The sequence below is a fragment of the Crinia signifera genome, chromosome 2 (assembly GCF_055691185.1).
Source record: "Crinia signifera chromosome 2, ASM5569118v1, whole genome shotgun sequence".
Lineage (NCBI taxonomy): Eukaryota > Metazoa > Chordata > Amphibia > Anura > Myobatrachidae > Crinia > Crinia signifera.
Window position 1 is genome coordinate 335052435 of NC_139218.1, and position 23962 is coordinate 335076396.

General features: G+C 44.6%; 2 protein-coding genes across 4 annotated transcripts in view; one reads left to right on the plus strand and one right to left on the minus strand.

Annotated features, from left to right (window-relative positions):
* PFKM (phosphofructokinase, muscle) overlaps nt 1-2300 on the minus strand; it is an 85015-nt gene extending 82715 nt beyond the window's left edge. Inside the window, exon 1 of one of the 2 annotated variants that reach the window (XM_083169490.1) lies at nt 2205-2300. Coding sequence is in view for 1 of the 2 variants with exons in the window: in XM_083169488.1 (XP_083025614.1) it covers nt 1659-1683 (25 nt within the window). In the remaining variant the exon portion in view is untranslated. Of the gene's footprint in view, nt 1-1658; nt 1887-2204 lie in introns of those variants that run through there. The other variant, XM_083169488.1, reaches the window with a different exon arrangement.
* The window catches only part of SENP1 (SUMO specific peptidase 1), a 40862-nt gene continuing 19013 nt past the window's right edge, over nt 2114-23962 (plus strand). The window contains exons 1-6 of one of the 2 annotated variants that reach the window (XM_083169491.1): nt 2114-2386; nt 5019-5069; nt 9254-9357; nt 11883-11955; nt 21456-21636; nt 23190-23355. In XM_083169491.1, coding sequence (XP_083025617.1) covers nt 5066-5069; nt 9254-9357; nt 11883-11955; nt 21456-21636; nt 23190-23355 — 528 coding nt within the window. In that variant the 5' untranslated portion in view covers nt 2114-2386; nt 5019-5065. Of the gene's footprint in view, nt 2387-2458; nt 2625-5018; nt 5070-9253; nt 9358-11882; nt 11956-21455; nt 21637-23189; nt 23356-23962 lie in introns of those variants that run through there. The other variant, XM_083169492.1, reaches the window with a different exon arrangement.

Below are 23962 nucleotides of genomic sequence, written 5' to 3' on the forward strand. Positions count from 1 at the left end.
GACTGTTGACCTTCCCAATGTTGACCTAATGCCATGTCAACATTTTCATGTGTTGACCTTATAGTTTTCCTTCTAGAAATGTGGGCAGGCAGGGCGCCGATGCACGGGGGCAGGGCGCCGATACACAGGGGCAGCGCAAGGGGGGCGGACTGGGCCCACTAAAGTCATAGTTGTGGGTGGTCCCGGGCCGCGACGTCACAAAGGGGGCGTGCCCGAGCCGCAACGTCATGAAAAAGGCCGGGCCCGGGTGTTGCTGTCACTAAAGGGGGGTGGGCCCGGCCCCGCCGAAGTTGCCGTGCTGCCAGGGAAGCGTCGGGAATCGCAGTCTAAGGCGACGCTGCGCTTCCCTATGCACACCGTTGGGGCAGGCACCAGGCTGTTTTAGCGGGGCAGGGCGCATTTTGCCCTTTAAAAGCCTAGCGGGAACACTAACCATATACCATTTAGCTAAGCAACACAAGTAAAAATCAAGAGGAGGGCTCAGAGGGGAGGTGGTGGAGTAGATATAAAGTTCTAGATCGCTCATTCTGTACACAAGGAGCTATGTGATGTTACTTGCTAAGCAGATTTTGACTACATATAGTCAAGGTTAAGTCAAGCGATTCACCATTGCTCAGTGTATACACCTGGAGCAATCCATGCTTAGAAAACAGCTTAAAAGTGCCCTGTGTGTATGCCTCCTTAGGTAGGATGGCAATGGTAGGAATTGAACACAAGATAGTGCTATGAAGCAGTAAAGCTAACTATTACACCAACTGTGCTGCCTAAAGTCGGCAACGTACGCCATGATCGTGCAGTTTACAAGCATAGAGAAGGTGCCAACTGCTCCATATAGTGCATCCATACCATACACAGGGCCTAATTCAGCCTGGATCGCTAATCAAAGAATTTGCAGTGTACTGGGGGCAGAATCGCTGATGTCACAGAGACCCACCCAAAAAACACCTGGGCACGCCTAAGTTTTCACAAGCACACTTTGAAAAGGCCAGGTTTCCACCCCTAAACCCAGCTTCCTGTCAATCAAACTGCGCGTACTCTGTGACTTCTATGTGTACGGATATTTTTTCACTAACTGACCTTGCGCATGCGCTATTCGAATGCTGCGCACGTGCAGTTGTTCGATAATTGCTCAATTTGCGAATTCTCTGTTTAGTAATCCATGATGAATTAGGCCCCCTATGTATGAAGGCAATCTCAACTTCATTTCATTAAACTGAACCATCCAGTGGATCAGGCAGATATGAAAAATCAATTCATGTGTCAACCCTGTTTCAATCATGTCCATAAACTAAACGACAATCTTTTAAATCAGACATTTACCTGGCAGGTTAGCACAATCAATGGGCAGCTTAAAGCTAGTTAGGTTACAACTTCAAGGCATTTTGGACAACCATCTTCAGGACTTATTTAGCAAATAATGTAGCGGTTGACGCAATTATCAGAAAAAATAATATTAATTAATTTTACACACCCACATAACATGAATCAATCAATGGAATGTATCCAGTGCATATTAACGTGACCATTAATTTAATGAACTGTAAATAACAATGACTGTCCATTATTGACCACTCAGCTGTGAAAGATGCAATGCACACAGATGATCACTGATTTCACTACACATGTATATTAGTGACATGATCCAAATGCATCATCACCTTGGTGGCCTGATGAGGTAGACATATCTCCAGTCTCTCCCTTATCTGTGTAGGAAAGGCAGCAGCTCCAGCAAAGCGCTCACCCTAAGCAGTGTAAGCACAGAGTACACAGCATGCAGCACTGGCAGCCAAGCCAAGGCAGTTTAGCATAATGTGCCACAGCGCCTCCTCCCACCGTCCTGTGTCTACCGTCCGTGCTGCAGCGACCATCTTTGATGAGGGCAACATGCAGTTAAGTGGTCAAATTGTCTCTTAATCTGTATATAAAAAACACATATTAAACAGCATCCTAGTTACAAAGCACATGTATATAAAAAAAATCTGTAATGAGACAATTCACTAAGTATCTCTAGGGTACTTAAATGATAGTTCTTTTTTTTGCCATCAAATATGGCGGCGGACACCGCACACCGGGTCACATGACCGGCCCTATTCTCTCTTAGGGCGCCCACCCGTGGAGACAAAGAACACTCCCAGCGGGGGTATTTTTCCTGTCAACAACGGAAACTTTATTGAAAATCAGCCGAACACAACACAAGGGTTTACCGATGCTAGCTTATCGCAGCGCTGGCCTGTAGAGAGCCGGCTCCCGGTCGCGGAGGGGCTCTTTTGGACGGACACGGGTTCCGTCGCCGTCTCAGAGACATCCACACTCCGCTTCGCCGGGAAGCTCCTCACTCACGGCTGTCGTAAAGGCCGTTTTCAGCAGGCCGGCCGGCGGGTGTCAGGTGAGTCTGCGCGCCAAGAGCACCGCGGCCGCGGGGAAGGGGTGAACAGAGATAAATAACGCGAGGAGAGAGCACGCGATCAATGCGGGAGGTGGCGCTGAGCCGCGTACCTCCTGGCCGCACTGGGTGATCTTGTGTGAGGGGCAGAGAGCCGGCTTCCCTCCCTCACACCCCCCGTGTGTCACACAGTGTGCGGCGGTTACCTCCCCCTGCCCAGTGTGCCCGTGCCAGCAGCATGGTGTGTGGATGTTCTCACCCTTCCTGTCAGAGCTAGGCAGCCTGTGGTAACACAGGTCTCAGCATGACCTGCCAGTTGGAGTCCCTACCTTTTGCCCTTGCATGTCAGTGGCTTGCTCAGCCATACCCTTTGTATTGTAGCCACAGCTTCTGGTGCTGCTTGGACAGGCTCTCCAGCTGGTGTGGCACTACAGATGTCAGTATGCCCTGCCAACTGGAATTGCTACCTTTTTGTATCCTGACTCAGCCATCTCCTTACATAGCACCTGTGTATTGTAGCCACAGCTCTTGGTGCTGCTTCTACAGGATCTCCAGCTGGAGTGGTACCACAGGTCTCAGCATGCCCTGCCAGTTGGAGTTCCTACCTTTGTCCTTGTATCCCAGCACAGCCATTTCCTAATACATAACGTCTGTGTATTGTAGACACCTCTCCAGGTGCTGCTTGGGTTGTCTCCAGCTGCGGTGGTACCACATGCCCTGCCAACTGGAGTTTCTACCTTTATCCTTGTATCCTGGCTCAGCCATGTCCTAATACATAGCACCTGTGCTTTGGAGCCACAGCTCCTGGTGCTGCTTGGGCTGTCCCTCCAGCTGGCATGGCGTACTGCTGCTCTGCCTCCCTTGGCGCTTATTCTCTTTGGCTCTCGGTCATCACTTGCAGTATTGTTGCTCACCTTCCACATAGATGAGGCTGTGTCTGGGATAGCTTAGGACAAAGTAAAGATCATGTATAAATGTGTCAAAAGCTGACCATACACTTATATGAATTGAGCTCTTTTATCCCAATTGTTAACGGATCGTGCTTAGAAATCGGGTGAAAAGTAGCAAATCCTATGGGTTTTGTCTTTGACTCCGAACCATGGTCTAGTGCGCGTTGGATCAGAGTCGGAGATTGCAAGTGCTGCACTAAAGATTTGTTGGATCTGGCAGCCTGTGACAGCCTTGGCTGGGTCGAATGCTAAAGGACCGTATGTGATCCAGGCACCGCGAGCTGCCCTGTTACTTGCCCCGGGTATCTCATGCGATACCTCAGCCTAGTGTATGGGACCTTTAGTGTTGGCAGCACACATATACAGTACAGTTGTAACATTGAAACTGAAAGAAACATAATACCAGAATGAAAGGTGCGGATTGTGTGCATGGGCATTCGTTGTGGCGTTGTAATGTGTATGGCAATGCTATCTAGAATTGTATCAATGCTCTCTAACAATAAAGAACCATTGTTTAGGGCACAGCCCCAATACCCCACAAATGGGGACACATGGTTATGATGACAGGAGTAACTTTTATTTTGATCCATTAGTGACAACTTATGTAATGGTATTGTTTATCAGCTAAACGTCAGAACTGGTGTAAATATAGTAAATTCATGTATGTATTATAAATGGATAAGATACATTTGCTTTGCCTGTCTCATGAGCACTTATTTCAAATAAACGTATCTGCTATTATTTATTGTCTAAAAACACTATAAAAGCAATAGAGAAGGAATCGGATTTGTACATAAAGTTAATGGCCCCAAACGATATATCTGACTCTGAAGTTGGATGCGATTTAACTTGATCTCCTCCTGGACCATCCTGGGACTGATTCCATACGATTGTGTACTTTTCTGCTATTTTTGTATAAGATATGTCTAGCCACGATATCTTATGATATACAATTGTACCATAAGATATATGTGATGGGCTGGAGGCCAGTCAAACGTCATGCGATACTTTGCATGCACAAAAAAAACACTCCATTTTCCATCCGGTTCCATGTGATTCCAATAAATCAGTAGTGCAGCTGTAGCAACTCATAGGATTGTGGTTTGGATTGAAAACGCATACGATTTGCAACTTTACAAATTCTGTATCGTCCCGAAAGGTCGTAATCAAATTATATCGTGCAAAATCATTTTATGGAGGCCTTAACTTCCTTCCCTCCATTGTCAACTATGCAGTGTGAATATTTTCTGTTTACTTGCATTTAGTTCTTTCACACAACCTATGGTTTATAGAACTATATAACAAGGGTCTCGGTTTGCAGGAGGATAGATTGGGGCATCAAAAATACCTTTTAGGTGACATTCTCACTAGAAAGCGCAAAGTAGCTGTAAAGGGGCCCATACACGTTACAATTATTGTATACAATATCGCATCTCATCACATCGTGGTTTTGTGATGAGATCTAGAACAAAAAGTATGTGCAGCACATACTTTTTGTACTAGATCTCATTTCATCGCAAAACTGAGATCCGATATTGCATACAATAATTGTAACGTGTATGGGCACCTTTAAGATTATTATAAACTCTTGATAAGGTCTGTAGTATATTTTAGTACACACTTTTTAAGAATATAAAGATTATTTTGCTACCATTTTATAAAACTTATTTCTCTTGTGTTTGCAGACTTAAGCAACTTTCATTTTGATACCAGGGATGTAATAGAACTCGATATGGGTAAGCGATATGACCTTTTAATTATAAGTAAAAATTGCTGGTCCCTTGTTTCATTAAAAAATATTGTGGTAAAAATGAGTTATGTCACAATTTCCACGGATTGCACATTAAATGACCTTGTTACCTAGCTTTATTTTAAAGACGAGCTCCAAGGATGTTTTTCCTCTACTTTGTGTAAACCTGTTCTGGTGCTTTCCCAATGGGTGAATATAAATGCAAATTCAATCCAAAAGGAAGCGGAAAAAGTCTCTTTGAATTCTGGCTGGTATTGTACTAAATGTTATGCCCCATACATACGGGGCGATATGCTCGTGGAGGGATAATCAGAATCTGCTTTTTTGGCCAGGTATACTTGCGTATACTAGGAATTTGTTTTCGGTTTGCTGTGCAGCAGCCAGGTGGGTAACAAGTAAGCAGCATACAGTATAAACAATATAAGCAGGTGGGGGAACATGTACGGTCATACAGAAAGTTATTCCGAGGGGACACCGTGTTAGATTATGTGCAAAGGGTTTTGGCGTGACTAGACAGTGAGGTGTTCAGGAGTTCACGTGTCAGCAGGTGAACCGCTTGAGGGAAGAAACTTTTTAGGCTTCTGGTGGACATGGTGGGAATAGCCTGTAGCGTCTGCCTGATGGCAGCAGGTTAAACAAGTCATGGCCAGGATGTAGTTGGTCCTTGACTATCTTTGTTGCCCGCTTTTTTGCTCTGGACAGGTACAGGTCCTGGACAGAGGGAAGGTCTGTCCTGATTATCTTCTCCGCAGTTCTGACTAACATTTGGAGTCTGCATTTGTCTCTCTCGCTAGCGGAGCCATACCAGACCAGTTGAGGAGCATAGTATAGACTGCACAATAGCGTAGTATAAGAGGAGAAGAAGCTTCTGTGGGATGTTGAACTTCCTCAGTTGCCTAAGGAAGAATAGCCTCTGCTGCGCTTTTCCAACCATAGTATCAGTGTTGGGCCCCCATTTAAGGTCCCGGGAGATTGGTTCCTAGAAACTTGAATGAGTCCACTAGTGACACCACACTGTCAGCAATTGTTAGCGGAGGAACACCAACAGCATTCTTCCTAAAGTTCACTAACATCTCAACTGTTTTGAGTGGGTTGAGCTCTAGATGGTTGCTGCTGCACCACCGGGGCAATCGGTCCACTTCTTGTCTGTAGCGATTCGTCCCCATCCTTGATAAGGCCAATGACGGTAGTGTCATTGGGGAATTTGATCATCTTTACTGATTGCACCTCTGAGGTTTAGTTGTTGGTGTACAAAGAGAAGAGCAGGCGTGAGAGTACACCGCCCTGGGGGGCTCCTGTGCTGATGGACCGCACTTGGGAGGTGAATTTCCCCGCTTTCACAACTTGTTTTCTATCATTCAGATAGTCCACAATCCAAGAACATGTAGCTTCAGGGACTCCTAGGCGGAGTAGTTTGGGGTGGAGGATGTTGGGGATGATTGTGTTTGAAAGCCGTGCTAAAGTCGACAAACAGGACCCTTGATTAGGTACCAGGCATATCCAGGTGCTGCAGAATGTAGTGCAGGCCCAGCTTGACTGCATCCTCAACGCATCGATTTAGATTGGTAGGCGAACTGGAGGGGGTCTAGCTAGTGGCCGGTCACCTCTTTCAGGTGGTTCCCTACCAGGCGCTTGAATGTTTTCATGATCACAGACGTCAGAGCGATCGGCCAGTAGTCGTTCAGACTTTTAATAGTGGATTTCTTGGGGACCGGAACAATAGTGAAGCTTTTGAGGCCGGAGGGAACCTTGCGTAGCTCCAGTGATTTGTTGAAGATCCTGTTGAATATGGGGGCAAGTTGACCTCTCATACTCTCAAGGCAGATGGTGACACCCCGTCAGAACCTGGTGCTTTTCTTGGTTTGGCCCTCTTGAACATCTCCACCTCTACTTGGGTGACCTGGAGTTGGCTGTCGACATTTGGGGCAGCACAGAGGGTATGGTTTGGTTCACTGTAGGCTACTTTTTCAAACCTGCAATAGAAGTTGTTGAGCTCATCATCTAGGACTTATATCGACTAGTGTCCTGTTTTCATCAGCCACCAGCTATGATCACTGATGAAAATGAGACACTCTGCTGGGGGTAGTTGCTGGACCAGCGACCACTGCAGGGCTGGTCGCAGTAGCACGCGTCTCCCTGGACAAATGTGGATACAGCTGCTGAGCGATCATATCCCCGATGATTCTTTCTATAATCGCCCCGTGTGTACTGGGCTTTACCAACCTTTTAGAGCTGCTGAATGCAATCATCAAGCTGCTTTCTTTTCTTCCTGTGGTTGGAATTTGTATATTCATGTTTGTAGGATTCACAAGAAGCTTTCTGGGCATTTCCATGGTATGTTTATATAAGGTGAAATGCCTGCAAACCGCAGAAAACTTTGCAGTATTGTTGAAGAATTATTGGATTTATGGATGAATTAAAGTTGTTTAACCTCTCATACTTTGACACACAAAAATGGCTGCTTCAGAGATGCTTGTACACAATCTGCCAAATGGGAAAATCTACAAAGAGGGCTGTATGCAGTGGATATGGAGTGGGAAGTCCATCTCCTTATATTAGCACTGAAGTAGTGATTGCTATGTATACAGTACGTGACTATAAATCCATATATTGCTTTATAGATATTGCAGTATTGAGGTAGAAAAAATGTAATTCAAATTTTTAAATTCTACATTTAGTATAAATGTGAAAGTGGCAAATTCTTTACACTTAATTTAATGGTGTAATCTGAAACTGGAGACTGAGGCCTGATGAAATAAAATGTGTGCTGTGTCTGCCCATAGTATTTTGGATATGTGATATATATGAAAATAGCATATGCTAGACATGGGTAATTATATTGAACATAGCCTATATGAAATATCTGTATTGAATAAACAATATTCAAGTAGAAGGGAACTAGTAATGCTGGCCATACACTGTCAGATCTGAAATTGCCAAGGTGCCCATACACTACTGCAATGTATTGCAGCAGTGTATGGGCCATTCCGCCCCCCTGAACCACCTGAGACATTCCCGGGTGGCAGTATTGCATGCGATACACTGCATGGGGTCCTTTCACATGCGAAGTATCACATGTAACCATGCTGCTGGGGGGGGGGGGGGTGTGAATCTGAGGTCGGACGGGCAGCAGGTGGGACTACCGGCTCAGGCCCAATGCTCACGGGACATGCGTCGGGCCTGAGGGGGACATCAAATGCATCCGATTTGGGCCAACTTCTCTTCCCGATCCTGGCATAAATAGTACTAATGTATGGGCACCAATAGAGAATGCGAAGGAAGTCAACACTGTGCGCCTAAATAAAACACATAGATATGTTTTACGTCCCTTTTTTTTAAATTGGAAAGATGGATCACATCCTTGTTCTTGATCTTAAGGTGAAGAAGACCAATACGGATGCTCTGATCGTTGTCCTTACAGTATATGTCCGTGACCATAAAAAACAACAAAGATGAACTGTTTAGTAGGTTCCTTTCAATACAACAATGTATATTCTGGTTGTGACTAAGGAGGGTATTCAAACAAAGTCGTGCTCCCGCAGCCATCTCCCGACGGGGGAGATGGCTGCGGGGCCCTATTCAATGCTGTCTTCCCCGACAGCATTGAACAGGGTTTCACCGCAGAACGAGCCCGACAGCATAAGCTGTCGGGCTCGTTCTGCCGAGAAAAGCCGGAAATAGACGAGCTCCTGCCGGAGCTCGTCTATTTCCGTCATCAACTCGCGGCCACGCCCCCTTCTCGGCGGCCGGGACATTGAATCCCGAGCTCCAGTCGAGCCAAGCGAGAACGGGACAGGGGCACGGCTGTCGAGCTTGCCCTTTATCGTCTGGATTTAGTCAGGCAAAGGTATCTTTGTTATTGAGTGTACCGAACTCACACTGGCACAGATTAATGAAAGCATATAAAGATTTATTTTAACAAATCTTTAAGGGTGACTATGCATACCTCACACATAAAGGTATCTTTTTGTACAGCAATTAAGTGTACTAATAACTCACTTCTTTGTATTCCATATGTTCAGTGTCCAGGCAAAAAGATCCAAGAAATGTAAAAGTCATATTTCTCCTGCTTCCCGATGACAATAGTTTAATACTGGAGACAACAAAAATTTGTGCACTGTTTCTCTGTATTATGATGCTTATAATGTTTATTTTTTTTTCATTATAAAGATGAAGACGTGAAAGAAATGATTTGGGAGAGTGAGAATAACTCCAAATACAAAGCACATTATAAAGATTCTGCACACGATTCTCACCATACTTACAGCTATCAGGTTTGGATGCTTTATTTACCTTTTTGTATCCGTTTTGGGATGATTATACTATTCGTATAGTAGAATGTTTATGTACACACCTTTTTATTTTTCCCCCTTAGTGAGGCACAGCAGTTAGTTGACCGCGCTCCATTCTGTACTATGTGATGTGCGCTCCCGCGCATCACATAGTACGGTACAAAAAGTATGTGCTGCACATACTTTTTGTACTAGCTACACATCGCATTGCATGCACAAGGCATGCGATGCGTGCTATTTAAGTCCCAAACGGATCCGTTAAACGGACTGTATGCGCAGCTTTAGTCCGATCTCTTTAGAATGCTTGACTTTCCGCCCTCTCCCCCCCAGACATTGCATAGTTTTTGTGTGCAGCATCAAGTGAAAGAACAAATCTATATTTTGTGCTGTGCTGAGAGCAGTATTAAAATGGTTATAATGCCAGGAAAACTTGTTTGCGCAAAAATTTGATTAAGTTTCATAAGACATCTGTGTAGAATGGTACCTTTTTCATGGACTTGTTAGCAGAATGTCACTACTATGTGAATATAAAGTTATCCCTGCAATAGACCTCCTTCTTTTTTTTTTTTTTTTTTTTTTTTTTTCATCGTGTTCTAGTCAAAATACTCGTACTCTACTAGTTATGCAGTGAGCAGCTACAATGTTTCTGACTTCCGAGCACTGTAATTATAGCTGGAGAGTAAGGCACGCCTCATCCTGACTCAGATGTTCAGAATGATTAATACATTGGGTGTGCAGTATTGGATAGAATTAGATGTAAAGGAATGAGTGATGTCTTGCTCCATAAACCCTCTGGCACTTCAGAACAATCCTAAATGATGTCACAACTCTCTTGAATAAAGCTGTTGGAGGAAACCTACTTCCCACCTGTTTATGAGCAGCTTTCTTGCTGACAAATTGTACCTAACTAAATCTATAAAATGAAGCTACTAAAAGTGGTGGCTGGAATATTACATAACCTGTCTGTAGATTTATTACACTACTGAGTACTGTTCTAATATGCAATAATAAGTCTTACATGGCTGTATTTAGATTTAAATCTGGACGGGTTTTATTGGGCCCATTACAATAGTGGAGGGACCTATCAGAGTTTTGCTCTAGAGTTGAAAGTTTCAAAATGTAGAATCCAGATAAATTGTATCCAAGAAGGAACTGATTTCTTGTTAGCGGTGTGGCAAGACTGACTAGCTAATGCCTCCACTTCATTGTGCGGATATAATAAAGCAATAGATCTTCAGAAAACTTATTTAATTGCTTATTTGGTAAAATAGATTGTACAAAAACAAACCCTAAGTTAACAGATGTGAACAAGGGTCAGGTGGTAATCCTAACCTAAGCAAAACTGACTATCTGGAAATATCTGTAAGCAATGTCCAGTTAATTAAGAAATCCAGAATGTCCACCCAGTATTGTTCATTGTGGGGAATTAAATTAGTGCTGGCAGCTGTTTCTCCTGCGCTCCTGTCCCTGGTCCAGGTTTGATCCATCGCGGGTGCTATTTATCACCCACAATGGCATATATTCAATGCCGTGGGCGAGCGGTGACTGCGAGCAGGACTTTTTGCTCGCAGTCACCGCTCACCCTGTCAGTATTCAACTGACCCCCCCTCATTCGCAAATTCCCCCTCGCTCCGTTTTTTGAGGGGGAATTTGCGGATGTGCCTCCAAAAGCTGCGAGAGCCGAGGCTAATTACAGCGAGTTTGCTGCACTAGCCGCGGCTCTCGCAGTTTAGGGGAATCCTCGCAGTTCTGTGACGGCGAGGATTCCCCCGGAACGTTGCATAGTGCGAGCGGCCGGCGCGGGGATTAAACTGCGAGGATCACGGGTTTTCTGTGATCCTCGCAGTTTAACCCCCTCGCCGGCCGCTCGCACCGGCATTGAATACTCACCAATGTATCCGGTATGTACGACGGTGCTGGGCTGCTACCTGTGCCAGGCAGCCAGCAGGGGCGGGAAGCGGCAGCAGAATTTAAAAAATACTTTCAAAAGCCTGGCCGTCAGCTAATTGGTATGCCGTCGATTGGCTGAGAGAATTCTCTTGGCCAATAACCGTCCGGCCACAATATTTTTAAAATTTCTGCTGCTGCTCCCTGGCCCGGCACCCACTGCTGCCCGCCCTGCCGCTTACCGCTGCCTGGCTTTCTTGCTCCCGCCACTGCTCCAGCTCCCCGCCACTGCTCCAGCTCCCCGGGAGTTTACATGCGATAAAGCGCATGTAAAAATGGCACATCAAGTGCTAAATCGTAGGTGAGCCTCAAGGACAATTTGGTCTGACTTGTCCTAAGGACAAGTCAGACTAGTGTATGGGGGGCCTTTTGAATGAGTAAACGATTGGTTACTTCTAAAAATACATGCCTTCTTTGAAGGAATGAGGTTAAGTCATTGTCTTAAAATTAAAACTAGACCAGGATACCCTTAGAAATAACTGTATAAAACAATGTTCTTTGTTTCGTATACAGACTATTTAGCTTCCTTTTTTTCTTCCCCCTTCTCATTTCATTTTCAGTTTACTCCGATGCTTCATAGACATTTTGACAGATCTTTTATAAAGTCTCTTCATAAACCAACTTTATGTACAGGTAAGATGTTTTGACATACCTTCTGCAGGTCAGAAGGTACTAAATAGATATTTAATTAATACAGTCAAGAAGATTGGTTCCACCATGGTCGACTTTTGCATAAATCTGTGGGTAATCAATAACTTATAAAATTCCAACGACATAGGATTCCAACCCTTAATTTTGACTGTTTGTGTGGTTGCTTGGTTTTATTTTATTTTTTTTAAAGAAACTAGTACCTCCTTTTTGTATTCTTGATACCAAAGTACTTTCCCACTCATACAGCAAGTGAAGCCAGTGGTAGGTCTAGCCAATGGGGGCTGATTCTGTGTTGCAGGAAAAGTTTGAACATATGGATTGCAGTAGATTTGAAACACAAGCTGTGGAGGGCCAGCAAGTGGATATTAATAGTTACTTCCCCGGTGCTGGATTATATCAATACTGCTATCTCCACAGTTTCAAATTGGAAGCAGATTATCATCTACCCTAATCAGAAGCCGTGGCTGAACAAGGAGGTTCGGCTCCTTCTGATGGCTCGTTACATCGCCTTCAGAAAGGGGGATGCCCAGGCATTTAGTGAATCCAGGACGAAGTTAAGGAGTTGTATCATGAGATAGAAGTATTGCCTATAGTCTAAAAGTCAAGCATCTTTTAATATCTGACCCCCAACGCATTTGGCCGGGCATCCAGGTCATTTGTGACTGTAAGGCAAGCAAATTGAACTTGACAGCTTCAGATGTTTATTTTCTAATTACCTTAAACCATTTGTATGTGTTGACAGAGGGAATAAAATGAATGTGACTAGATTGCCTTTAGATCATCAATCCCTGACTTTTAAATCTACAGAGGTGTGTGCGGTATTGAGTCCAATCGATGCAAGTAACGCTGCCGGACCTGATGGTATCCCGGGGCATGTACTTAAAGCTTGCGCTGGGCAGTTAGCAGGGGTCTTTATGGACGTTTACAATCTGTCCATTTCCTGGAATATTGAACATATGGCTGCTATTCCGATACCAAAGAGTTCTAGTCCAATTGGTATGTACGATTGCCGTCCTGTGGCACTCGCTCCAATTGTAATGAAATATTTTGAGCGTTTGTTCCTAGTGCATCTGAAGGCTAATTAGGTCAATATCTGTTTGCATATCGCAGTAATAGACGCACAGAAGATTTCCCTGCTGATTAACACATCTAGATATAAGTAACTCATATGCTCGGTTTATTATAGATTTCAGTTCTGCATTTAATACTGTTATCGCGGCAAAAGTTTATCACTGAACTGTTAAGTTTAGAAATCAATAGTTCCATGTGTAATTGGATAATGGATATCCTGACCAACAAACTTCAGGATGTGAGGTCGGGATCCATTTGTTCTTCTACCCAGACACTTGGCTGAGTCGGTTTCTTTATTCCATTTTTCCTCTGACTGTACACCAGCTTACAGGTCGAACACCGTCCTCAAATTTGCTGATAACACTAGCCAACAAAAAACAACTTTTTATTTGCTGCTTTTACAAAAATAGTCATTTCCTCTACCTCCCCATGGCAGCTGCACTATGGGTTCTTCCCCTCATTAGGTAGATCTGGAAAGGAAAAAAAGACACAACACTGCCCCTATATAAGGACCGCCCCTACAGAGGCTCAGTGTCTTTTTTTCCTTTCCAGGTAGAGGAGGCTTACCCCACAATGCTGCTACCTTCCCCGCTGCCTAGTGCAGTTGGGGTTTAGGCAAAGAAGGCTACCCGCTACCCAGTGTAGTTGGGACCCCTGTCTGGTGAACCCCCCTCCGCTGAAAGTGGCTGGGGGTTATGGGAAGAATCCCCGAAAAAATACCTGCCGCATGTCCAGGAACACAGGGGAGCTACAGCGGGACTCGCGCGCCATGCTGCGCAGCGTCTCTCCCCCACATGGAGCACGGACACAGGAAGCGCTGGAGGCGACGTCAGACGCGTCGTCTGGCGTCAACAGGTGCATGAGGACGCGCGCGCGCGCGCACGCTGCCGTCTTATGGGGAATGTGATGTCATTAGGAGGCGCAGGGCGCGCCCCTATGACAAACAACGCCAGGTCTTAAAATGGCGCCGCGTACAGCCAGAAAACGCTGCTGATACTCACCAACCCAGACTGACACCGGGTAAGGCTCCAATGTTAGCTTGCTAACGGAGCACTATACTGCAATGTTATCAGGCATATTTCTGATTACCTTATCTTGTGCTACAGTGATTGCAGTTATGGAGGAGGATAAAAAGCAGCAAGGAAAATCGGGGTAAGCCTAAAGGAAAATGAAAGGAATGCATGTGAAATGGACAGCCATTAAGCAAGGGATTATGTGTTTACAGGTCAGAATCAAGCAAGGATAAACTGGAGTGTAAACAGAAGCATAAAAAATTACATACGTCCAAATGCTCGGTGTGTGATACGCCCCTGCCAGAGAAATGCAAGGGCATGGTGTGTGATAGCTGCAAGAAAGCCCCCATAATGAGGCCAGAACAGATGGCGGACTTAGTAGCCATGTTGAAAACTTCCCTAGCAGACACCTTTGTTACAAAGGAAGATCTGAAGAAGGGGTCGCACAAAAGACCCAGGGAACTACCTTCCGAGGACTCTGACCCAGGGGAAGGGCCCGCCATTGATCCACAAGAGGAAGTGGAAGAAGGGGAAGTGACACAGGAGAAAGCGGAGCTGGATTTTAATCCGGATCTCCTTAACAACTTACTTACCCTAATAAACAAGTCACTCAATATTGAGGATCCACAAGAGGAAGGGAGGTTACAAGACCTTCTCTTCAAGGATAAGAAGAGAAAGCCCAAGTCCTTTCCACTATCCAAACCACTACAAGACATAGTGGAGGAGGAATGGACTAATCCAGATAAGAAAATAGCTGTACCAATTAGGGTTAACAAGATGTACCCATTTGACACGGAGCAAGTGAAGAAATGGGAGACGGCTCCCAAAGTAGACTCAGCCATTGCCAGACTGGCAAGGAAAACTACCTTACCACTTGAAGACGCCAATGCGTTTAAAGACGCAATGGAAAGGAAGATGGAGATGAGCCTGCGTAAGCAGCATATTACGTCAGGGGCCTCCATTAAATCATCCTCGGCGATAGCAGTGACCTCAAGGGTATTGAGATCCTGGTGTCAGGACTTGGAGTCTGACTTACTGGATGGAGTGAAGAGGTCAGAACTCCTTAAAATAATACAGAATGTTCAAATCGCTGTTGAGTTCATATGCGATGCATCACTAGACGCGGTCAGGCTGGCAGCTAGGTCAAACGCAAATGCCGCAGTAACCAGGAGAGCTCTATGGCTCAAATCATGGTCGGCGGACGCCCAGTCCAAAAACAAACTGGTTTCACTCCCGTTTCAAGGGGATTACCTATTCGGGAAAGACTTGGACGACATCATATCAAAAACGACAGGGGGAAAATCTACATGGCTTCCTCAAGACAGAGGGTTTAAGAAACCACCGAACAGATCACAAAGACCCCAGTTCCAAGACTTCAAGGAGGCAAGAACATACAGGCCGGGCAGAGGGTACAGGAGACCCTGGTCCGGTGGGCGGAGCTCCTTTCGTGGACAAAGGGGCAGAGATGGACGGTTTGGATACAAACAAACCCAATGACGCCAAGCAGAAGGTAGGGGGCAGACTAAAAAAATTCCACTCAGTCTGGGCCCAATCTACCAAGGACAAGTGGGTGATGGAAGCAGTATCATCAGGATACAAAATAGAATTCATACAAGACCCTGGAGTATGGCTGGAAGAGTCACCCATACCAAAAGACAGGGAAGAAAGGCGGGCGCTGAAGCAGAGTCTGCAAAACATGGTAGCACAAGGAGTGGTGGTGGAGGTCCCGAAAGGACAAGAGATGATGGGTTGGCAATCAAGGTTTTTTGTGGTCAAGAAACAATCGGGAGGATTCAGGACCATCCTAGATCTGAGAAGGCTGAATGCGTACGTGGTAGCAAGGAAATTCAAGATGGAATCTCTCAGGTCGATACTCCCGGATATAAAGAAAAACGCATTCTTGGCTACAATAGACCTCAGGGATGCCTACCTTCACATACCTATCTACTTAGAACACCAAAAATTCTTAAGATTCCGCTTATCAGGCGTAACCTACCAGTTCACAGCTCTGCCATTCGGCCTGTCAACATCCCCAAGGACATTCACCAAGATCCTGGTGGTGCTGGTAGCAAAGCTAAGAGAAGAAGGCATCACAGTATGGGCATACTTGGACGACCTATTAGTAATGGCTCGGTCAGAAGATCAAGCAGTAAGCCACACTCACAGAGTAATGCAATTTCTCCAAGAACATGGCTGGATCATAAATCTAGACAAAAGCCAGCTTCAGCCCGCAACAGCGGTGAAATATCTGGGGGTTGTCATAAACTCAAGAACAATGAAGGCTATGCTGACGCAGGAAAGAATAGCCAAGCTAAAACAGGAAATAGGCTACTTCCTAGCAAGAAGAACAGTCAGTTCAGCAGACTGCTTAAGGCTACTGGGCCTAATGTCGGCGGCTTCAGATGCTGTAAGCTGGGCAAGGTTCCACACAAGAGGCATACAAAACTGCTTTCTGTCTCAGTGGAACGGAGACAGCAAGAGGACCACACAGAGGATCATACTGTCAAGAGGAGCCAAGCAAGACCTGCTCTGGTGGGGGTCAAGTGGAAGACTGGGACAAGGCAAGTCCTTTACCACAGGAGAACAGGTGCTAATAACAACCGATGCCAGCATGGCAGGATGGGGGGCAGTATGCGAGGGGGCAACAGCCCAAGGACAGTGGTCAAGGCAAGAAGGAACACTTCACTCGAACATCAGGGAGATGAACGCAGTGAGGGAGGCGTGTCAGTACTTCCAATCCCAGCTATATCGCAGAGACATAATAATCAGAACAGACAATGCAGTAGTAGTAGCGTACCTCAACAAGCAGGGAGGTACGAAGAGCAGAGCGATGATGACAGCAGCAGCAACGGTGCTGAGCTGGGCAGAAGCCTGGACGAGCAGTCTCGTAGCAGTTTTTATAGCAGGAAGAGAAAACCAGCAAGCAGATGCCCTGAGCAGAAAGCAGATAAACCCAGGGGAGTGGGAATTATCCCAAGGAGTATTCGAAAAGATAGCTCAGAGATGGGGCTATCCAAGGATAGACCTCATGGCAACCAGAAGCAACAGGAAAGTGGAGAAGTTCATATCCAGACACTGGGAAGAAGGGTCCTGGGACACGGACGCACTGACGTGTCAGTGGGAACAAGGCCTGATGTATGTGTTTCCACCCTTTCCGGTTATATCAAGGATACTGAACAAGATACAGAAGGAAAAGGCAACAGTAATAATCATTGTGCCCACATGGCCAAGGAGAGCCTGGTTTCAGAAACTAGTCAGGATGGCAGTAGCAGAGCCTTGGAAACTACCAGACCAAGAAGACCTGCTATGGCAGGGAAGATATGCGCAACATCAACCCAGAGACTGGAACCTAGCGGCATGGTTGCTGAAACCAGAACCCTGGTAAATAGGGGCTTCTCTTCTAAAGTAGTGAAGACCTTGCTAAAGGCCAGGAAGAGCTCAACATCAGGCACATACTATAGAATCTGGAAGACATACACACAGTTCTGTATAATCCAGAGGAAGGATCATAGGGCCATACCAACAGTACTCGACTTCCTCCAGTCAGGACTGGATAAGAAGTTATCAGTTAGTACATTAAAAGTCCAGGTGTCTGCGCTAGGCGCCATCCTAGACAGGAGAATCGCAGAAGACAAGTATGTACAAAGGTTCATACAGGCATCCAAGAGGATAAGGCCAGAATTTCGTAGCCCAACCACACCATGGGATCTCAATTTAGTGCTAAATACGTTAACCGAGAGCCCCTTCGAGCCCCTAGAAGAGGTGCCGGTGAAGTGGCTAACGACCAAAGTGGCATTCCTGGTGGCAGTAACATCCACAAGACGGGTATCGGAGTTGCAGGCCCTCTGGGCAGAAGAGCCATTCCTGAATTTTTTTGAGAACAAAGTTGTCCTAAGGACAAATCCTCACTTCCTGCCCAAAGTAGTCTCATCGTTCCACATCAACCAAGAAATAGTACTACCATCTTTCTGTGCAAAACCAACTAATGAGAAAGAAAGGAGGCTTCACAAGCTAGATGTGAAAAGGGCGCTAACCATTTACCTACAAAGGGTTGAGAGCTGGAGGAGAACAAAAAGGCTCTTCGTTGTAACAGAAGGCAAGAATAAGGGGCTTGGAGCCTCAAAAACTACCATCGCCAGATGGATCAGGACATGTATAGGGGAAGCTTACAAACTAAACAACAAGGAAGTACCACAAAGCTTAAAAGCTCACTCCACTAGAGCCATAGGATCTTCCTGGGCCAGGAAGGGAGCAGCTTCCCTAGAAGAACTTTGTAAAGCAGCCTGCTGGGCATCAGCCCACACATTTGCCAAACACTACAGTTTGGATATCGAGTCCTCCAGTGACGCAAAACTAGGCAGGAAGATATTAAGCGCAGTATTATAAGGACAAACTTAGAAAACTCCCAAATATGGGGAGAAAGGTAGGGGACCTACATGTAGGTGACTATAACCTACTTCAGCATCAGGTATTATTCCCTTATTCGGCCCCACCCAAAATTGTTCTTTTTCTTTTACACTGCTATGGTATCACCCATAGTGCAGCTGCCATGGGGAGGTAGAGGAAAGTACGGATTCTTACCCGTTAATACGCTTTCCTCTACTCCACCATGGCAGCATTATTCCCTCCCTTGGGATATATGATGCAATATAAGATGTTAATTTAAGTTATATAAGTGCATATTCGCTGATAATCAAGACACTGAGCCTCTGTAGGGGCGGTCCTTATATAGGGGCAGTGTTGTGTCTTTTTTTCCTTTCCAGATCTACCTAATGAGGGGAAGAACCCATAGTGCAGCTGCCATGGTGGAGTAGAGGAAAGCGTATTAACGGGTAAGAATCCGTACTTTTTTACAAAATTTGGGTCAGGAAAACCGAATATGACCTTTTGTTTATTAGCTCTAGTTTTTTAGATACACTAGTTGTGATACATGTACTCCTGTAGTAAAAAACAATATTATATTAATATGATATCTCTACACAACAGAAGTAGCAATTGTTTTAATTCAATCTATGTACAGGTAAATTAGCAGAAAATAAGGTAACAAGCCTTGCTATTTGTATGATGACCTATTTATGAGTGCGCCTTCATTTTGCTTGTCGTTTGTACTCTTGTCTTGGAGCATCTCTTGTCACCGTCCAACAGTAGTCTGCAAACATGGAAACGTCCCATTTACCCTGATATCTTCGTTCCATAGTTGAAATATCTTGGTGGAATCTCTCACCATGCTCATCACTTACTGCACCACAATTCGGAGGAAAAGTCCAGATGAGAATCGAGAAAATTTAATTTTGAGTAACATATATATTGAGTGGGATGCAGTTGATTTGCCGGCGGTCGGAATCCCGACACTGGAATCCCGACCGCCGTAATCCCGAAACTTTCTCCCTCCGTGGGTGTCCACGACACCCATAGAGGTAGAATAAAATAGCGTGCCGAGCGTAGCGAGGCACCGGGCCCGCTGCGTGGCGAGCGCAGCGAGCCCGCAAGGGGGGGCGATCCATGTCCCCCCCCCCCCTTGTCGGGATTTCGGCGGTCGGGATTCCAGTGTCGGGATTCCGACCGCCGGGAAATCGTATCGGATCCTATTGAGTAACAAAATATGACTGACAATAACTCAGGATACCTGCACTAAGGATTGCCAACCTACAATTTATTTAAATATAAAAATCCCTAGTATTTTTCGAAAATCCCTCAAATTCTCTAGCATTTAATGAAATATGGTTATATCTCAGAACATAGAGCAAACTCAGCATTTTAAATGCCATATTTGTATTTCCCATGCTCGAATAAACTAAAAATTTTTTTTTTTTTTTTCGGAAGCGTTTTCACTGTTGACTAGTGTTATACAACAGTTGTTGGACTCATTAGCAATAATGATGAGACCGGAAAGAGATACAGCATTTGGCTACCTGGTGTAATGGTGATAACCTGGCCCTCAACATTAGCAAGACAAAAGAGAGTATTGTGGATTTTAGAAGATTTAGGCAGGACCATTATGTTCCATGTTGCACATGTCTTTACATTTATATTTCAGAAAACCTTTCTTGGTCTGTGTATATTAGGAGCTTGGCTAAGAAAACTTAAGTTGTGTGTTTTTTTTTTTTTTTTTTTTTTTTTATCCACCCAAATCGAAATCTCTGCACATGTTACATCTGCCCCCCTGCAGTGCACATTGTTTTGTCGCTTTGAGAAGGAATTTGCATTTTTGAGTTAAACAGAATAAGGGCAATTATCTGGTAACTTGCTGGGGTCCTGTTATAATTTTAATTGTCTAATTGAGTCTTAGAGCAAACTTATTTGAGAGCCCCTGGTTTAAGCCAAAAGCTACTAAGGTGAGGTAGTCCAAAGCGCAAGTTGGGGCAAAGGTGAGTGAACACTCGCCAAGCAGAGTATACTAGTTTCTTGATTGTGAACCCTCAATCAGACCTGATTTCTTATCTGCAAGTTGCTGGTGACTGCAAGTAGATTGCCACTGGCCAGACAGAAAGGAAATTCCAACTCATGCAAATCTGCAAGGGGATCATTATTCGCTGTCCATACGCAATTTAAAAACCATTGAATGATTTTCCCTGTCTGTTCAGATGTGAGTAATGCTGTGTACACACGGGGGAGATATGGGCTTTAATCGCTGGGAATATGGTCGCAGGCGACCATATTGCCAGTGATTGGGAGTGTGCCCCGGCGATAAATCGCCGGGTGCACGCTCCCATTTTCTGCCCCATTGTAATCGCTGGTCGCAGGAGCTTGCTCCTGCGACCAGCTAATTACCTCTGCGGCACCCCCAGCAGAGGTTCCTTTTCAACAGCGACCATCTCTGGTCGCTTGTTGAAAAGGAGACACTGAGCAATATATTGCTCAGCAATATATTGCAAGCAATATATTGCTAGCAATATATCTCCCCCGTGTGTACACAGCATAAGTCTTTCCCTGACGATCTGTGGCTGAAGTAGGCTGGTCTAAGCCGGCACGGTCGTCACAGGCCCTCCCTTAAAATGCCTGACCTCCCTTTAAAATGGCCGGTTCCCAACCCCAAATGGCGACTTCTTGTCAGTCAAACGGGTATTGCGATTAGTCACTGCTTGACCTCGCGCATGCATGCTAAAATATGTACGCATGCGTGGTTATTTAATTTGCAAATCAAATGATTATCTGCTATCAACTCTGATTCGAGCCCTACATTTTATAGCTAACCTATAGGATATTACTTAATTATTGTGTACAGTACATCTGGAATATATGTTTTACATGGATAAATCCAGAAAACCTAAGCATATTCCTATTTTAGCTGGAAAGATTACATTGCTTAAGGTATTGGGTTTTCTGTAAATAAAGTTACTTTGACTTGTGATCTCCTAATGTCTTCTGACTAAACATATTTTTGTTATGCACTCCTAGAATTGTCGAAAGCAGGGCAGTCTATGGCTTCTTCTGACAGCACAAGCATCACACAGCCCATTAACAACATTAAAGCAAAGCAAAATGGCAACGGTCATTCTACTATTCTCCCAGCACAGTTTATGTTCCCTCAGACGCAACGTCAAGTCAAAAATACTTTCACGGAAACGCGTAAATTAAGGTATGCATTATAGCAGTCAGTTTGTCATTCTTTTTTTCAACCACTAGGTTGAATCATGGCACCCTAGAGCAGTGGTTCCCAAACTGTGAGCCTAGGCTCCCTAGGGTGCCTCGGAGCATTTGCAGGGGTGCCTCCAGGTTGGTGGTCCAGAACCAATTCAAATTATTGATGGCCAATGAAATAGGCAAAATCAGTGCTTGTGGCTTCCAATTAAGAATATGTTTGTAAACAGAAGTGAATCATGTTTCTCAACATATAACTGGACCTAAGGAAAACATTTAAATCCCAACTTAATATTTTTTCGTGAAATTAGTAACCAACTTTTGGCCTAGGGGTGCTGTGAAAAATATTCTGATACTTAAGGGTGCTGTGATTCTCCCTTTTTTTTTTTTTTTAAATATTTCTCGACGTGTTTATGTCAACCTTAGGTTTGCACTGGATTCACTTCTGTTCACCCACAGTTTATGAACTGCACTGGTTTTACCTAATTACAATTTCCAAAAAAAAAAATATTTGCATTGGTCTTGGACCACCAACCTGAGGCAAGAATACAATAGTGACAAAAAAAGACTAATTGAATACCCCCTAAATTAGTAAATATCACAATCCTGTTTTCTCCTTTGTCCACTAAGGGGACACTACTGGAGTTCAACTGGGGATGTCCCAAATTTCACCTCCCATATGGGAAGATGCTGAGAAACCTACAGAACTCTATGGCTAAAACCCGATTCAGAAAAGCAATAGAATTTGGCAAATGTATGAACCATGCACCAAGTGGTATCGCTACAATTTCACCTGAGGATTGTATTTTGCACGTACTGGATGTTTTGGTTAGGTGTACAAACGGCACTTTCATTATAAGGCAAAACAAAATTTGCCCTAAAAAAATAGGCACTAATTGAATAACTCGCCTAAATCCCCTTTTCTGGTGTCATATGGGCTATTGGATGCCTTACCAGCACTGTTCCTTCCTTCTGCATGTTGATTGTCTGCAGTTTGTACTTGTTTTGGACTTCAGACCATTTGGGGGTTTTTTTTCGCCTCCTTTTTTTCCATAGTCTCCACTCTCTATCTCGACTTGGTAAATCCTGACCTGAGGCCAAAGGAATAGATTGTGTCTAGATCCACTTCTTTTTTGTGACCGTGATGTTAGTTGAGGGCAGAAGTTGTTCGATGCCCTTGGTGGTTTTTATTTTATCTGTAATTTAAAGTAGATGTTGTGTAATTTCAGTGGGATTGTACCCTCACGGGTTCGCTCGCCTCGAATTATAGTTCCCCTTCCAGGTATACGTGGACCCAGTGCATGATGGGGGAAAAAAAACAAAACAGAAGTGGATTTAGCCGCAAGCCAAAGGAATATAAGGGGAGGAGCCAAATTCAATGTTTAAGGATTTTAAAGTGGCAGGATCTACTAATTACCAGTCTGTACCCCAGTGTCCACTACAAAATCTTAGAAAGGGATATATCAGGGAGTAAAAAATAAATAAATCTGTGTTCTACTGGACTAGCTAACCTTTATCATGGTAAATTGTACTTTTTTTTTTTTTCTACAGCGGAACCTCTAATACAGTGCCTGGAAGGCCGAACCATACTCAAAGTTCAGCCTTTGAAAAGTCGTCCTATCCTATTAAGAATTCTGTGTGGCCATCCTCATGGAGCAGTGCTGGTCGCCGGAGTCCAAAAAAAACACAAAGACGGCAGTCTGGTACAGTAGAAGTTGTAAGTCAACCTTTATGTGCAGTATTGCCAGTGAGTGCCATTCTCTCACTCATCCGAAAAGTTAACTTACATATGTGATCAGTAATCTGTTTAAAAGTAAATTGTCACAAACTTGCTCTTGACCCTTTGAGTGCCGATGTTGCTGTGAGAGGTATGCAAAATATCTGCTAAAAAATGCCAGCATCGCTCACATGACTCTTCTCTACTTTTTTTTTTCTCCCCCTTAACTCTTTATTCAAGTAGGTAGAGCCAGGTTAGCGTACACATAAGTAGACAAAGGGGGGGTTATGCAATCCCCGGATCATGGCTGTCAATCCCTCTCGACAGCCGTGACCCAGGTCCGTTTGCGTTTTGCCTGACCGCAAATCTGCAGGCTGAGCGAGGGCGCAAAGCAATCAAAGTAAGATTAGCAGTAATGGGGTTATGATCCAAACAAATCATGGGATGTATAACAGCTAAGGTAACTTGAAGTGATGGCTCTCTACTCAGCAGAATCATATCGATACTAGACTATGTGTTATGTGCTGAGGAATAGAAAGTATAATCCCTGGCTGAGGGATCCATGAGTCTGAAAGAATCAAAAAGTAAGTGGTGTTTAAGAGGAGAA